This window comes from Aethalodelphis obliquidens, unplaced genomic scaffold (assembly GCF_003676395.1).
Source record: "Aethalodelphis obliquidens isolate GAN/ISIS:26980383/991018 unplaced genomic scaffold, ASM367639v1 scaffold7, whole genome shotgun sequence".
Taxonomy (NCBI): domain Eukaryota; kingdom Metazoa; phylum Chordata; class Mammalia; order Artiodactyla; family Delphinidae; genus Aethalodelphis; species Aethalodelphis obliquidens.
In genome coordinates this window covers 32,810,835-32,826,948 of record NW_020837951.1, presented here as the reverse complement: position 1 = coordinate 32,826,948, position 16,114 = coordinate 32,810,835, and the positions used below count along the sequence as shown (strand labels likewise).

The 16,114-nt window shown below is 45.1% G+C and overlaps 1 protein-coding gene across 4 annotated transcripts in view; it reads left to right on the top strand.

Annotated features, from left to right (window-relative positions):
* GALNT12 (polypeptide N-acetylgalactosaminyltransferase 12) overlaps positions 1-6,206 on the top strand; it is a 39,579-nt gene extending 33,373 nt beyond the window's left edge. For 2 of the 4 annotated variants that reach the window (XM_027105387.1, XM_027105389.1), the window contains 2 exons: positions 2,614-2,760; positions 4,984-6,206. In XM_027105387.1, coding sequence (XP_026961188.1) covers positions 2,614-2,760; positions 4,984-5,124 — 288 coding nt within the window. In that variant the 3' untranslated portion in view covers positions 5,125-6,206. Of the gene's footprint in view, positions 1-2,213; positions 2,761-4,983 lie in introns of those variants that run through there. The other 2 variants (XM_027105388.1, XM_027105390.1) reach the window with 2 other exon arrangements.
* The last annotated feature ends 9,908 nt before the right edge of the window (positions 6,207-16,114 follow it).

The window sequence follows — 16,114 nt, the reverse complement described above, 5'->3', positions numbered from 1 at the left end:
TATCTATATAAAAAAAAAAGGAAGTGAGCAACCAAATCAATAAACAAATCTACCGATGATAATAAGCTCTAAATACTAAGCTAAGATAAACATAAAACCAGAAACAAATTAGATGCAGAAAGCAAACCCCAAGTCTCCAGTTGCTCCCAAAGTCCACCCCCTTTTGGGATGATTCATTGTGTATTCAGGTATTCCAGAGATGCAGGGTGCATCAAGTTGGTTGTGGAGATTTAATCCGCTGCTGGGAGAGATTTCCCTTTCTCTTCTTTGTTCGCACAGCTCCCGGGTTCAGCTTTGGATGTGGCCCTGCCTCTGTGTGTAGGTTGCCTGAGGGCATCTGTTCTTCCTCAGACAGGACGGGGTTAAAGGAGCAGCTGATTCAGGCACTCTGGCTCACTTAGGCCAGAGGGAGGGAGGGGTACGGATGCGGGGCGAGCGTGAGGCGGCAGAGGCCGGTGTGACGTTGCAGCAGCCTGAGGCCCGCTGTGAGGCCCGCTGTGCGTTCTCCCGGGGAAGTTGTCCCTGGATCACGGGACCCTGGCAGTGGCGGGCTGCACAGGCTCCCGGGAGGGGAGGTGTGGATAGTGACCTGTGTTTGCACACAGGCTTCTTGGTGGCGGCAGCAGCAGCCTTAGCGTCTCATGCCCGTCTCCGGGGTCTCTGGAGCTCCTTTAAGCAGCGCTCTTAATCCCCTCTACTCTTGAACCAGGAAACAAACAGGCAAGAAAAAGTCTCTTGCCTCTTAGGCAGCTTCAGACCTTTTCCTGCACTCCCTCCCGGCTAGCCGTGGTGCACTAACCCCCTGCAGGCTGTGTTCACGCCGCCAGTCCTCTCCCTGCGCTCCGACCGAACCCCGAGCCTCAGCTCCCAGCCCCCACTCGCCCCGGCGGGTGAGCAGACAAGCCTCTCGTGCTGGTGAGTGCCGGTCGGCACCGATCCTCTGTGCAGCAATCTCTCTGCTTTGCCCTCCGCACACCTGTGGCTGCGCTCTCCTCAGCGGCTCTGAAGCTTCTCCCTCACCCGACCCCTGTCTCCACCAGTAAAGGGTCTTCCTAGTGCATGGAAACTTCTCCTCCTTCACAGCTCCTTCCCACTGGTGCAGGTCCTGTCCTTGTTCTTTTGTCTCTGTTTATTCTTTTTTTCTTTGCCCTACCCAGGTACGTGGGGAGCTTCTTGCCTTTTGGGAGGTCTGAGGTCTTCTGCCAGCGTTCAGTAGGTGTTCTGTAGGAGTTGTTCCACGTGTAGATGTATTTCTGATGTATTTGTGGGGAGGAAGGTGATCTCCACGTCTTACTCTTCCGCCATCTTGAAGGTCTCTCCAGAATTAATTCTTAAATGAAATTATAGGATTTGATGTGTAGTGCCACATTGCAAAGCGGTTTTTAGGGCAGTTTCATCAGTCAGGGCCCAGGTAGATCGGTCTGGGTTAAGTGCTGAACTGCAAGCTGGGCAGGGGAGCAAGACCTGGAAGTTCTGAGGACCATAACAGGACCCTGCCCGGGAAGCAGGCAAGCCTGCCAGGGCGGGCCCAGGGGAGGATGCAGGAGAGAGCAAAGCATTGGTTCTGGACCTTCAAAGCCTTGCTGTCCTAAGTAAGGTGTCAGACACTGGAGACGAGGGATGGGCATTCAAGTTTTCCTCCAACCTGGAGTCACCCCGATTCCATTTGAATATTATGCACCATTATGGTCAACAGTAAGCTTTCATAATTCGGACCCCTACAGCCTTAAAATTTTCAGGTTCTTCAACCCCCTTTAGAATAGCACTCCTCAGAGATGTCCCCACGTGGTACCATCAGCATCACCTGAGAGCTTAGAAATGCAGATTCTCAGATCCATCCCATCCCTCCCTAACCCACCTCTTGTCTTGACCAGCTTTCAGGGAGATTTGTTTGAGAAGCAGTGCTCCATATGCCTTAAGAACAGTCACCTGTGTCAGAATCTCCTGGAAGCAAGGGGATGGATCATGGTGGATGGGTGGCTGTGTGTCTTGTTAGAAGTGTAAAAGTACAGCTTCCTAGGCCCCATCTCAGACAGAAGGAATCCTCATTCCCTCTTTGGGAGTGGGGCCTGGAATCAGCATTTTTCCTAGGCACACTAGGGTAGGAAAACCATTGCTCTGAAGAACAAGTCCTCCTGTTAGCAGTCCTGTTGCCTGCTTGTGCACAGAACTTTTATAGTCTCCAAGGTATGGTTGCCTCCATTATATTTCAGGGGAAGGAGGAGGAAAGGAATGAAGAAAAGGAGAGGAAGTGGCTGGTCAAGGTCACAGAGAGCCCCTGACTGCTGGGACCAGTCCATCTTCTTTCCTGCCGTTCTGCAACAGCCTGGGGATAGGCACAGCGGGTGTGGGGTGACCCAGGAACCAGCCCCACCCTCACAATCTAGCAAACGAGAAGGATGAGAAAGGGCCCCTCCATTCATGCTTGCTAAGCACCCCTCCAAAGGTGCACGTGGTGCTCCGGGGACACAGGCTGGTGTTGGTGGGTGAGGGGAGAAGGCTGGATCCCAGCACCCACGCCCTGGTGACCCCAGGTTTTCATCCCTCTTTCTAAAGACTTCCCTCTTTGCACATCAGAGGGTAACTGGCACACGTTGGCCGCCCTGTTTCTAGTTTTTCGAGTACACGTCCCAGAATGAAATACGCTATAACACCCACCAGCCAGAAGGGTGCGTGGCGGTGGAGGCCGGAGTGGATGTTCTCATCATGCATCTTTGCGAGGGAGCCACCCCAGAGGATCAGAAGTTCATCTTGCAGGAGGTAAGGGAGCTGTCTCACGCCTTCCTTGCTGTCACTCCTGGTCCCATGGGCTTCAGAGGGGAGTCTGGAAGTAAAGCAAGTCCCTAGCAAGTCTCAGGGATGTGAGACTACATACTCCTACAGGAGACCAGGAACTTCACAGTGACCCCAAGGGATCCCATGGCATCCAGCACTCATAGCACTTTCCTTCTTTCCTCACTGTCCACTCCCTTTCAGTCTTCCTGTCCTCCTTACACTTTAAGCTGTGACTGGCTGGAATGGGAAGAGGCGCTGTCGCCAATGTGTTCAGAGATCATGTGGGGTTCAAACGAGTGAAACAAATTGCCAAGTGTGAGGACATGAGGTTAGATCCAAGTAGAAGCCACTCCCGTTGTCTAAGTCTCATTTTTCCCAGCTCTAAAGTGGGGACAATAATCACAGCCTTGTCTACCTCTAGTGAAGAGTAGATGTATGGCCAGAAAGAGTCTTTGGAAGCTGTAAAGCTCTATAGACATTAATTGTTACTTGTATAATAACCAAGAAAACCTCTCTGATGGAGTTGGTTCTCTATCAGAAGAGCCATTGTTGATTTGGAACTGGGTGTTATTTCACGCCTGAAAGGCACTACCTCTACCATGTTTGCAGTAAGCCCGTGGTGGGACTCATACACCAGTCATCTCCAAAGACTCACTAAAAAAGCACTTGAGGGAATAAATCCAAAGAAAATAATTCAGAAGAAAGAATTAGTTCACTTTTATGTCAATGGAAAACTTTCATTCCCAGCCTGGCCCCAGGGATAGAAAGATTCATCTATGCTACTTATAAATGGATTAATTCTAAGTATAATTAGAAGTTGGAATATGCTTTCCTGTAGAAAGTGTTATGATTAGCAACGAAATTTGCAGGTTTCCTGGAAAAACCAGGCACCATAGTGCTGTCTATGTGATATAAAAAATAATAGGGAAAAATATTTTTGTAAACCCCAAAAGTTTTGTCCTTCCCTTCTTTCTTCCAACTGGAAGCCATTGTAAGCCCTCAAAGAAGAATAATGCAAGATAGAAATCATGGGGCTTCCCTGGTGGCGCAGTGGTTGAGAGTCTGCCTGCCGATGCGGGGGACACGGGTTCGTGCCCCAGTCCGGGAAGATCCCACATGCCGTGGAGTGGCTGGGCCCCTGAGCCGTGGCCGCTGGGTCTGCCCATCCGGAGCCTGTGCTCCACAACGGGAGAGGTCACAGTGGTGAGAGGCCTGTGTACTGTAAAAAAAAAAAAAAAAGAAATCATGAAATTGGTTTGAAATGTCGTTAAAATTTTACCTTAAAAATCTTTAATTTCAGTGACCATTTAAGCAAGTTTCTTTAGAAGGGTGGGAGGAGGGAAGTTTTAATTATTTACTTTCACACTATTCTAAAGGCAACTTATGAGCACCTTTAAGGGCTTTCCAGATTAATATTATAGAGATTCTTTTGCATCTAATTTTATTTCCAAGGGTTCTGTTTCCCTGGAACAGGTATGCCACTTGTTCTGCCCTTTTGCTACTCAACCATGATGAAGTTCCTTGGGGCTGTACAGCTTACACCAGAGAGAGACAGAGGGAAAAAAATAAACTCCAGAACTTGGGGAGAGACTTGCCGAGTTAACTCAACAACAGCTGGGGAAAGAAGAAATGGGAGAGGCGGTAGAGAGGGTCATTGTCCTTCGGGGTTTGGGAATTGGCATTGTTTGCAGAACCAGCTTCCTCTCTGGTGACCTGTACCCTCACCCAGCCGGTCTGTGGCTGAGCTGGGACTAAAGCCAAGTTTCCAGATTCTCCACTTAAATACATAGGAGAAAGAGACTACCAGAGATGGAATTAGTTGACCTAAGAGAAGTGGAAGAGATTAATAAAGGATCTTTGGTCCTGGTTACCCTGAAGGAAAAGAACATCAGTAAGGGTGAGATATAGGGTCTGACCGATCCCAGAATGGCCAGCAGGTGGCACCATCGGCCCTGACGGTAGAGTCACGGACCCCATGAAGAGCTCCGGGGAGAGACAAGCATGACATACGTTTCTACACGCCTGGTCCTCTCTCTGCACAGACAGTCATGGGCTGCCTTCATACCTGCAGACACTCACTACTCAATAAATATTTCTGAAATAATAAAAATCACCCTGAGCACTTAACAACACATTTTAAGGAAAAGATACTTTCTGAGGAATTGCTTATAATTATCTTGAACACCCAATGTCTATTATCTTTTGTAGGATGGTTCTTTATTTCATGTACAGTCCAAGAAATGTGTTCAGGCTGAGAGGAAGGAATTGAGCGACGGTTTTGTACCACTCTTACGAGACTGTACCAACTCAGATCATCAGAAATGGTTCTTCAAGGAACACATGGTATGAAGTGTCACTGTACTACGGAGCCCATCTAGAGGAGATGGGGGGAGCCCCTGGACTCCGTGTTTAACAGACTTAGCTAAGCACAGAGACAGACACACCAAACACTTGGCTGCTCTTCTTTTCATAAGGAAATCATTCTGTGATTTGTGAAAGTGATGTTGGCTTTAATAAAAATGTGAATAAGCTTTGTACTGATTTTGAAAACTTTAAAATTGTTCCCAAATACCCTGTTTTCAAAGGGTAGTCATAAAATGTTAACTCTAGGTATTCAGAGAATTAAAAGCTTTAACTATTTTTCTATCAAGATGTATATTCTACTGTCATGTCTTTTTATTCCCCTTAGCAAAAAGGTAAATATTTTATTTTGGTATTTGAAAGGATTCCCAGGTATGAAGATGTTTGCATGGAAATTAGACTCATGCAATGTACTTTGCATAAATTGATAATACCTCAAACATTGGGTTAAGATTTTTCTCATTGTAGATAGGTGGACACTGGAACATTATATTGATTCCTTCAGGTCATTGAGATAATCTAAATTTATTTAATAAAGAATGCTATGTGGTTATGTGTTGCTGTCATAGTCAAAACTTTATGTTAGTCGAAGAGGACTCACCAAAGTTGAAACTTCAAGGGAACAATTTGATGTACTGGGCTAATATAAACTTCAACTGCACAGAGTAGACTTCTGACAATGCCTAGCTGTGGGATGGCTGGCTACTTTTAGTAATTACCACAATGACTTTAAAACATGTTTATATCATTCTTAATTTTTATCACACATTAGTGTCAGGGAGAAGTGTAATGCTGTATGTGAAATTCAGTTTTCAAATTTGTTCATTAATAATATTTGGTCATTTCAATCCATGATAGATTTTGTGCCACAGCAGCTGCTGCAGTTTCTCTTCATAATTCTGATTTGTGAACGATCCCAGATCTACTTCTGAGATCTTGTCAGCTTGATGAAGTCAATATGAGTGATTTTTTTAAAAAAAGCAAGAACATTGCCAATCTTTGTTTTTGCAGTCAGTCAGATGTGAGAGATGACACACATGTCTTCAATTGATTAAAAAGCATCAAATTTTGTCTCAGGCTCTTTTTTACACATTCCCCTTTGAGGGATGCAGTTTAACAATTAGCCAGGAACAAATCCAGTTCACCTGGCTTGGATCAATCTGATGCATCTTAACCACTCTGAACTTCAGTTTCTTCATCTGTGCAATGAGAATAATGAAACCAAGCTTGTGGGGCACTTGTGAGGATTAAATAACATAGAGCAGGTAAGGGCTTAGCTTAGTCCCTGGCATACAGTATGGGTTCATTAAATTTCTGTTTTCAAAAATGCACTTTATAAAATGTGAAGCACAGTAAACATCAGTAGGTGTTTATTCAAAAATAAATATTAAATAATTTAGTTATTTTATCTTTACAGGATTAAATAGCTCCTCAGCAGGCAGGAATACGATATGAACTCCTTCCAGCACAGCTCAGTTCTCCTGTAAATGTAATATGCTGTGAGGCCAAAGCTTCCCTCCTCCATTGTGGTAACTTATAAAGCAGGTGAGATGCCCCCTCGGCCTGTAATGGAGGTAAGAAGTCCTGCCCTGCCCCCTCCTCCCGCCCTTCCTGCAGTGTCAGTCTGAGCTCCATTGAAGGGGTGTCAGCCCCTCCCAGGGTATAGGAAGGCAGTTCAGGCAGACGGAAAATTAATGCTGATCAAATTCATAATGAGTGCTGGGAGTCTACACAAGCATTTTTGGGTGTGTTCACTGGACACTGCCGGTAATTAGCTTTGCTTGAGAAGTCATCCCTCTTACTCTCGCCAGCAGTTTCTACGGGGTAATTTTTAGGATGGAAGAACTACTAAAAATATTCAGGGTGTCCAGGAAGATATTTTCAGACTGTAAGGCAATTTACAATATTTTGAGGAATCTTCCCTTCACTAATGGATGAGGAATCTCAGCCTGGGTAGGTCTCCACCTGCCCCACTGGAAGGTATGGATTGGCCTCCAGTCCTGTTGTGTGGAGTCAGGATCTTGGGGGCCAGCCCCAGCTGGGGTAGGTTGCTTCACCTGCTAGCACTCATTTCCTCATCTGCATGATATGGATAAGAATGTCTTCTGTTAAATTCTCAGATATATTTTTTAGTTACTTTTTTAGCAGTTGCCCTAAGGGATTATATTATGCTCTCTGGATTTATTACAATCTTCTTCATTCTTAGTATTGAGTTAATTTGAGTAAAATTTAGCAAATTTGTATCAGTATAGCTCCTGTCTCCTCCCCTGTGCTATTATGGACATATATGTTATATCTATATGTTATAAACTCAGTAACAGAGTGGTTTAGGTCTTGCTTTAAATAGTAAGAGAAAAAGAAAAAATATGCACACATAATATACACACAGTCTCTTATATTTACCCATCTATGTACCATTTTCCATGCTCTTCATTACTTCCTGTGAATCTGAGTAACCCTCTGGTGTAATTTTCTTTCAGTATAAGGCCTTTCTTTGGTATTTCATCTAGGATAGATATGTTAGCAATAAATTCTCTCAGTTTTTGTTTATTTGGGAATGATTTTATTATGCTTTCAGTTTTTGGAAAGATAGTTTAGCTGGATATAGAATGCTAGTTGACAAGGATTTTTTTCTTTCAGCACAGTGAATTTGGGATTACACTACCATAGTGTCACCATTGTTTTGACTGAGAGGTCATCCATTAATCATTTTGTTACCTGTATGGGATGAATCATTTTTCTGTTGCTGCCTTTAAGATGTTCTCTTTGTCTTTCAGGAGTTTAAGATATGTGTAAATGTGGTTTGTATTTATTGTACTTGGAGTTCGTTGAGCTTAGAATGTAATTTAATGTTTTAAAAATCAATTTGGGAAGGTTTTAGCCATTATTTCTTCAAATATTTTTTCTGCCCCTTTCTCTGTTCTTCAAATTGGATAATTTCTGATGATCTATCTTTAAATTCACTGATTTCTTCTGTCAAATCAAACTATTGAGCTATGTAGTCATTTTATTCCAGTAGTCATTTTTTGTAGTCATTTTTTTTCAATTCTGAATATCCATTTGGTTCTTTTCAGTAGTATCTGTTTCTCTGTTGAGATTTCCTATATATTGACTCATTGTTAGCATATTTCCTTTAGTTCTTTAATTATAGTTTTCTTTAATTATTTGACTATATTTTTAATAGTTGCTTTGAAGCCTTTGTAACTTAGCAGCTTAAAACATTAAATATATTTATTATCTTACAGTTCCTGTAGGTCAAAAGTTTGCACGTGGCTCTTTTTTTTTTTTTTTTGGCTGCGTTGGGTCTTCCTTGCTGCATGCGGGCTTTCTCTAGTTGTGGCGAGCAGGGGCTACTCTTCATTGCGGTGCGCAGGCTTCTCATTGTGGTGGCTTGTCTTGTTGCAGAGCATGGGCTCTAGGTGCTCGAGCTTCAGGAGTTGTGGCTCGTGGGCTCTAGAGCACAGGCTCAGTGGTCGTGGCACACAGGCTTAGTTGTTCCGCGGCATCTTCCCGAACTAGGGCTCGAACCCATGTCCCCTGCATTGGCAGGCAGATTCTTAACCACTGTGCTGTGCCACCAGGGAAGTCCCTTGCACATGGCTTGACTGGATTCTCTGCTCAGGGTCTCCCAAGGCTTCAGTCAAGGTGTCCACCACGGCTGTGATCTCATCTGTGATCTCACTGATTGTTGGCTGAATTCAATTTCTTGAGGCTGTAGAACTGAGGACCTCAGCTCTAAAAGGCCATTTTCCATTCCCTGCCATATGGCCTTCTACACAACATGACAGTTTTCTTCTTCAAGGCCAGTAGGAGAGTGTCTGTTGCTGATTCTTATCTCTTTTAAGTTCTCACTTGATCTAGTCAGGTTGACCCAGGATAATCTTCCTTCTGTTAACTCAGAAGTCAACTGATTAGGGACCTTAATTACATCCAGGTAATTCCTTCTCTGGAGTGATATGCCATCATATTCACAGATCCTGCACACACTCAAGGGGAGGGGATTATATTCGGCATGTGTACCAGGAGGCAGGAATCTTGGGGGGTCATCTTAGAATTCTGCCTATCACTGTGCACCTTTGATCCCCAATAATTCACATCCCTTACACGCAAAATACATTCACTCCCTCCCAAGGTTCCCAAGAGTCTCATCTCATTACAGCATGAGTTCAAAGTCTAAATTTTCATCATCTAAATCTAAATCTCATCAGCTAAAAGTCCAAAATCTAAATCAGGTCCAGGTGCAGCTCATTTCAGTATATGCAGGTGCTAGGACACCGTTGCTCTCCATCTGTTACACTGAAGAGGCCATTTATCCACCCCAATACTCCCAACATACAGTGGTAGGAAGGCATAGGATAATGTTTATAGATATTCTGGCTCAAACAGGGGGAAATGAAAGTCAAAAGGAGTCATGGGTCCATAATTGTTTTGAAATCAGGTAAACATTTGACTTTTCTTGATTCAGTTTCAAGACCTGGGAATAATCGTGAGAGGCTTTTGGCTCTTCCCTCTGGGCACGTGGTTCCACCTTCTTGTCATCCTTACTATTTTATGAAAAGTAACACACGTTTGCAGCTGAGTTGTTTTGTGAGCCTGCTTCCCACCAGTAGAATTTTGGTTGTCCAACCTCCTCTTTTCATTTTGTTCTCTTTCTCTCTCTGTCCCATTTTGTCCAAGCTGACAGGATTTCTTTTCTTTTTTTGTTGTTTTAATATTTACTTATTTATATATTTATTTGGCTGTGCAGGGTCTTAGTTGTGGCATGCGGGATCTAGTTCCCTGACCAGGGATCAAACCTGGGCCCACTGCATTGGGATCATGGAATCTTAGCCACTGGACCACCAGGGAAGTCCCCCTAGCTGGCAGGATTTCTGCTGAGATAATTCTCAAGAACTTTGTGGTCTTTCATGGATTCACTGCTTTTCACTCCATTAGACAGAAGCCACATCCACTAGATCTTTTCAAACAAATCCCTTTTCTCTCTTGGCCTCCTGTTGAGAAGGCTGAGTGATAATGACCTTCAGCTTCCTGGATGCCCCTGGTGTAGTCAAGAAGATCCATGACATGCACACACTCTTGATCTCTTAAAAGGGCCCTTTGTGTGACTGAACGTTCTGAGCTTTTGATCTTTCTGAGGTTTTAACAAAAGATTGTACAGTCACACACTCAGTCTTTTCTCTATGCCACATTTTCAGTAGCCATTCTGATTTTTAGCCTCTTTTGCCATCTGGAGAGGCTGAAAATTTTCTAAATAATTCAGTCCTACTTAATTTTTGTATAACAGTTATACATATATAATGTTATGTATAACATTATACATATATAATCTCTCTCCTCTTTCATTTTACCATAAGCAGCAAGAAGAAACCAGGCAGCATCTTCAGCACGGCTTGGAAATCTCCTTAGCTATATAACTAGGTTCATCCCTTAAAAATTCTACATAACTGCTGGAGACGATTTTGCTAAGCTTTCTGCCACTATATAATAAGGATCTCCTTTTTCCACTTTCTAATAACATGTTCCTCACTTTCTTCTTAACCTTCACCAGCAGCATCCTCAACATTTATATTTCTGCTAACAGTCTGTTTAATTAAGGAAATTTAAGCTTTCTCTATTATGTGCTGCAGAATTCCTCCAGCTTCCTCCTACTGCCCAATTCTAAAGCTGCTCCTACATTTTAGGTATTTCTTAGAGTGTCATCTCACTCCCAGGTACCAAAATCTTTATTAGTTTTCTATTGCTGCTTAATAGATTGTCTCAAATATAGCGGCAAATATAGTGGTTCCTGTAGGTCATAAGTCTGGACATGGCTTAGCTGGGTTCTCTGCTCTGGATCTCACTGGCTGAAATCAAAGTGTTGGCCAGGGCAGCTATCTCATCTGGGACTTGGGCTTTTCTTCCAAGCCCACTGTTTGTTGGCAGAATTCAGTTCCTTGAGGTTGTGGGACTGCAAACCTCAGCCTCTAGAGGTCGCTTGCTGAGAGATTCTCCTGCTGGCTTTGAAGAAATCAGCTGCCATGTTGTGATGGGCCATGTGGCTGGGACCTGAGGTGGCCTATGGGAGCTCAGAGTGGTCAAGTTCATGTTGAATTTGTGGAATCAAAGACTCATCAGTATGATTATTACATTAATAACAATATAGACCATGCAGGTGCATTTGAAACTCTGGCTCAGGGATGCCCATCTCATCAGATGCCTACTTACCATTCCAGAAGATTCCTTTTTGAAAACTTGTAAAAATTCCCAAGAACCTGAACCTTCATTGCATGACAGTCTCCTTACACATGAGTTGGGAAGAATTTGTTTTATTTATATGGGTCGATTCTGGATATGTGTTAAAGGGAAATTTCCTGCGCTAACTAGCTTCCCTTTTCTCCTCCTATGAAAGCAGTACTTTTCACAATTTAATGTGCATGGGAATCACTTGACATCTTGTTAAAAAGTAGATTCAGGTTCAGCAGGTCTGGGATAGGCCTTGAGATTCTGCATTTCTCACAAGCACGCAGATGATGCCACACTGGATCAAATTTTGAGTAGCAGATTATTCAAGTGAGAATAAGAATGCAGGTCCTGGTTGCCTGGTCACTGGTGTCTATTCTCACACACACACTAGATGGTGTTGTCAGCTTAGGAAATATCACAATGCTTTAGTTGCAGGCATGTCTGTTGATCTAAAAGAATCCTCCAAATCTCAGGTCCATGGGATGCAGACCTGGAAGGCACCCAGAGATCATCCTTTGCCCAGTGGGTAGAGGTGGTAATGAGGCCCATGAGGGAAGGGGGTTGCCTGAGATCACACAACAAGTTAGGGACAGCGTTTTCTTTGTCAATACCTGTCAGTCTATGTAGTAATCAGTGTTCTAAATTTGGCCTGGGTGTGTTTTTCTTAAAGTGTTAAATTGGTACTCTTTTTAAAAAAGCTGTATCTTCAAATATTGGCTTGCTGTATTACATTAAATTATAAAAAGGAAAATTAGTTTCCTATCTTGATAAGAAGTTCTAAAGACTTTGCCACATGGTTTGTTGTATCATAGCCGCAACGTTTATTTAAGCAAGTGGGGTTGGAAATGCTGGCCTCTTACAGTCTCCTAATGTTTGTGAGATTTAATGCACTGTACACCAGATTTTTCACACTTATACACAACTTTAGAGTTTTGTTTTCAAGAGTTTTATTTTGTTTGCTCCTATAAAGTCAGCCGAGTGAGGATTGCTGTCTCCTTTTTATTTTCAGCATCTGCTGATAATAATAATAATAATAATACCATGAGTTGGGCACTGCTCTAAGCACTTCATGTAAATGAGCTAATTTAATGCTGAAAACACCCAGTAACGTAGGTGTTGGTCCTCCCCTCCCCTCCTACCAGCTTCCCCCATCCCCAATTTAAAGGTGAGGACACTGAGGCTCAGAGAGTGTAGGGAACTTGTCTCAGGTCACACAGCTAATCAGGGGCAGTGCTAGAATTGAACTCAGATGGTCTAACTCCAGAGCTCAGTTGTAACTGCTGGGACCTGGTACCTCCTGGAGGGGAGGGGAGGCGACTTGCCCAAGTCAGGCAGCTCGTACACCCTGGCCACAGCCCTCCCCTCACTCTTAGTCCAGTTACAGCACACTGCTGGTCATGGCACGAGAATTAATGAGAGTCTGTCCTGCTTGGAGAGTACAGGGGTCACAGCAGAGTCACGTCTCTGGGCAAGTGCCAAGTCAGGGAGCAGAGCCAGGCATAGAGCTCCAGGCTCAGAGCCGCTGGGGGCGCAGACCTGCTCCTCCAGGTGCCATTGTCCTGGTGGGCTCCGTTTTGCCCACACCCACACTCTGCCCTCTTTCTCTTTAAAACGAGGCAAGAGTAGGAAGGCAGGATTCAAGAAGAGGGTGGGGGGTGTTTCTTCAGTTTCCCCTTTGAGATTCTTGCTGCAAAGCCAAGGAGGCCCACAGTCCGTGGCCAGATCCCCTGCAGTTGCCCCATCCAGCACTTTGCTGTCTTTGGAGGGTTTAGAGCCCTTGGGACTGAGAGTTCTGTCCCATCTGCCATGTCATGATTGCTCTGTGAATCATCTCGAACCTTCTTTTACAAGGCAAGGGTCAGTGGAACTGATTGCTCATCAGACTGTTAAGATGGTTATTTCAGTGTCCTAAAAAGAAATTGCCCGATGGGTGTGTCTATTGGGCAGCTCTGGTTATTAACTCAACAGTGATTGCACAGCACCACTGGATTCTGACTGCCAACTGTTATAAAAAGAAGCAAGTTACTGGGTTATAGAATTTGCAGGGACTTTACAAGTCATGTGTTCAACTCCCTCCTAAGCAGGAGTCCCTCCTTGTCCCCAGCAGTGGCCAGCCAGCCCTAGCTTGCCCACTGCTGGTGCGGGGATTCTCCCCTCTTCACAGGTCATCCGTTGTGTTCTTGGACAACTTCTTACGAAGCTGAAATCTGTCTCTCTGTAGCCTCCTTATTGCTCTGGACCCCCCGCTTGGAGGCCACCCAGCATGTGTGCTCTCTCTTCCCCTCAGAGATTCAAGGAGAGAGGATATGTGTCTCAATCTTCTCTCCTCCAGGCTGTCAGCCCTCCCTTCTTCAAAACATCATTATGGAATGTGGTTTTCACTGGAGTTCTGTGAGGGAGTAAAGATAGACGCTTGCATTAAATCTTCTGCATTTAACCGAAGGTCAAGACTCCATTCCCCATCCCTGCAGAGAAGTCTCATCTAGCTCAGGACCCCCCAAATGCTCTGAGGGCAGTGAAACGACATTAGTGGGCTGTAGGGTGGGACAACAAGAGGGAGAGAAATGGTATAAGAGAAACTTCATTTTCCATAATAGGAAGTCAGTAATAATGGTCTAAAACTGAAAAATCGTGAGAAAGCAGGGCTAATGTGTTATTTGAAGTTCTGAGGCAAATACTGGAAGAAATTGCTGAAAATGTTGAGAGGAGGGGCTCTCTTGAGAGCCGGATCTGGGTAGGATTGGGACAGGGGACTGCTGATTTTATTATAAACCTTGAGTACTATTAGGCTTTTTAAGTACATGTACTTAAGCTAAGTGTATTTGTTGAAAATTATCTCTAAAAATTCTCCCAAATGGAGTCTGGGCTCAAAGTCTTGTTAGTAGGGAAACAATTAGGGGCCTAGGTTTGGCTTTATTTGTCAGGGTAGATTTAAAAGACATTGAGATATGTAGAAGGACAGACCTGGATATAAATTTGGTCTGGTGAACTTGCCAGCTTTGTGACTTCGGGCAAGTTACTTAAACTCTCTGAGCCACAGTTCCTCATCTGTAAAATAGAGGCAGTGCTAGGACCTAACTCTAGGGGGTTGTGAGGATTAAATGAGATGAGGCAGGCTCAGGGCACCCAGCAGAATGGGGGCTCAGGGGCCATTTCCTGGCCACAGATTCTCTGTTGCTCGATCCCAGAGATATCCTGAGGACCAGAGCAGCCGTCAGAAAAAACGTGTCTCAACTCCTGCCTGCAGAATGTTTGCTCTTCATAGAAGTCCTAGATTCAGTGCCTTATGGCAGAACAAACAAGCAGGAGTCCTTAATGGTTCCTAGTCCTCCTTCCCTCTCCATCCTCAAGGAAATTAGCTTTGTGTGTGTGTGTGTGTGTGTGTGGTACGTGGGCCTCTCACCGTTGTGGCCTCTCCCGTTGCGGAGCACAGGCTCCGGACACGCAGGCTCAGCGGCCATGGCTCACGGGGCCCAGCCGCTCCGCGGCATGTGGGATCTTCCCGGACCGGGGCACGAACCCGTGTCCCCTGCGTTGGCAGGCAGACTCTCAACCACTGCGCCGCCAGGGAAGCCTGGAAATTAGTTTTTTAACCCTTCTCCTCTCATAACTAGTTCATCTCTGGGAAAACTTTGAACCCAAGAGCAGCCGGGGGTTGGGGGTCACTTCAGTCCAATTTTTTGGCCATGAAGTGGGGGCACTGCTCCTCGAGAGCGGCCAAGAAGGGGGCCACCAGGCCAGTTCATCCTTTGTGCCTGTGGGTAGGGGACAGGAGCAATAGCCTCAGCCTCTCTGCAAAACCCTAGCAGGCCACGGGATTTGGAAGACTTGGGGAGCTTGTCCCGAGGTAGACTAGGCTCAGCTCACTCCTTTTGGAAGCAGAAACAGGCAAAATAAAACTGCCTTTTCTGGGTAGGATTCTGGACAGTTCTGGGAACTTGTCTGCAAAACAAATTGATTTATGGGGATCCAGCTGTGAGGAACTGTACAAAACAGGGATCAGAGGAGATATACTCCAGATGTGGCTTCATTAAGGTCAGGGGTAGAACAATGGAATTGAAAGACTTCCGAGGTCCATTGGGCCATGGAGACTTCAAGAAAGTATGGCCAAGGGCCTGTGGCTTCCAGCTGCTGATTCCGAGCTGTAAAACGGCTTTGAACTCATTCTGTCCAACCTCTTGAAACTACAGGTGGGGACCCCAAGGCCCAGAGAGGGAAGGGGCTTACCCAGCATCACACATGGAGGGGAGACAAGGCTGGACCCAGAAGCCACATCTGCTGCTGCCGGTACCAACATCTGTCTCATCACCCACCCCTGCCTCTCACTCCTGCCTTTTAGAATCCAGCCCAAGGTGGTTTTCTTAATCAAAAGTTGAGGGAAGACTTAACTCTGCCACACTCTGATGGTAACTTGCCCAGTGAGGAGACCAGGCTCACCCTAATGCTGGGGGGAAAGCTCCCTCCCCACTTCACAGGCTGCTGAGACCCTGGGTGACACCTTCTGTTGGAGCAGTCGGTCCCTGTGCTTCTGGAGCTGGAAGTGGTACTTTGTTAGGTGCCTGTTCCCTGTCCTCTGAGGGTGAGGGCAGGATGCCCTCCTACTGCATTGCCTGTATTGGGAATGAATTTCAGTTTTTTTTAATGTAGTTTTTTAAAAAATATTACAGCTATTATTTATTTTATTTGGCCATGCCTCAGGGCACGTGGGATTTTAGTTCCCCGACCAGGGATCAAACCTGTGCCCCCTGCATTGGAA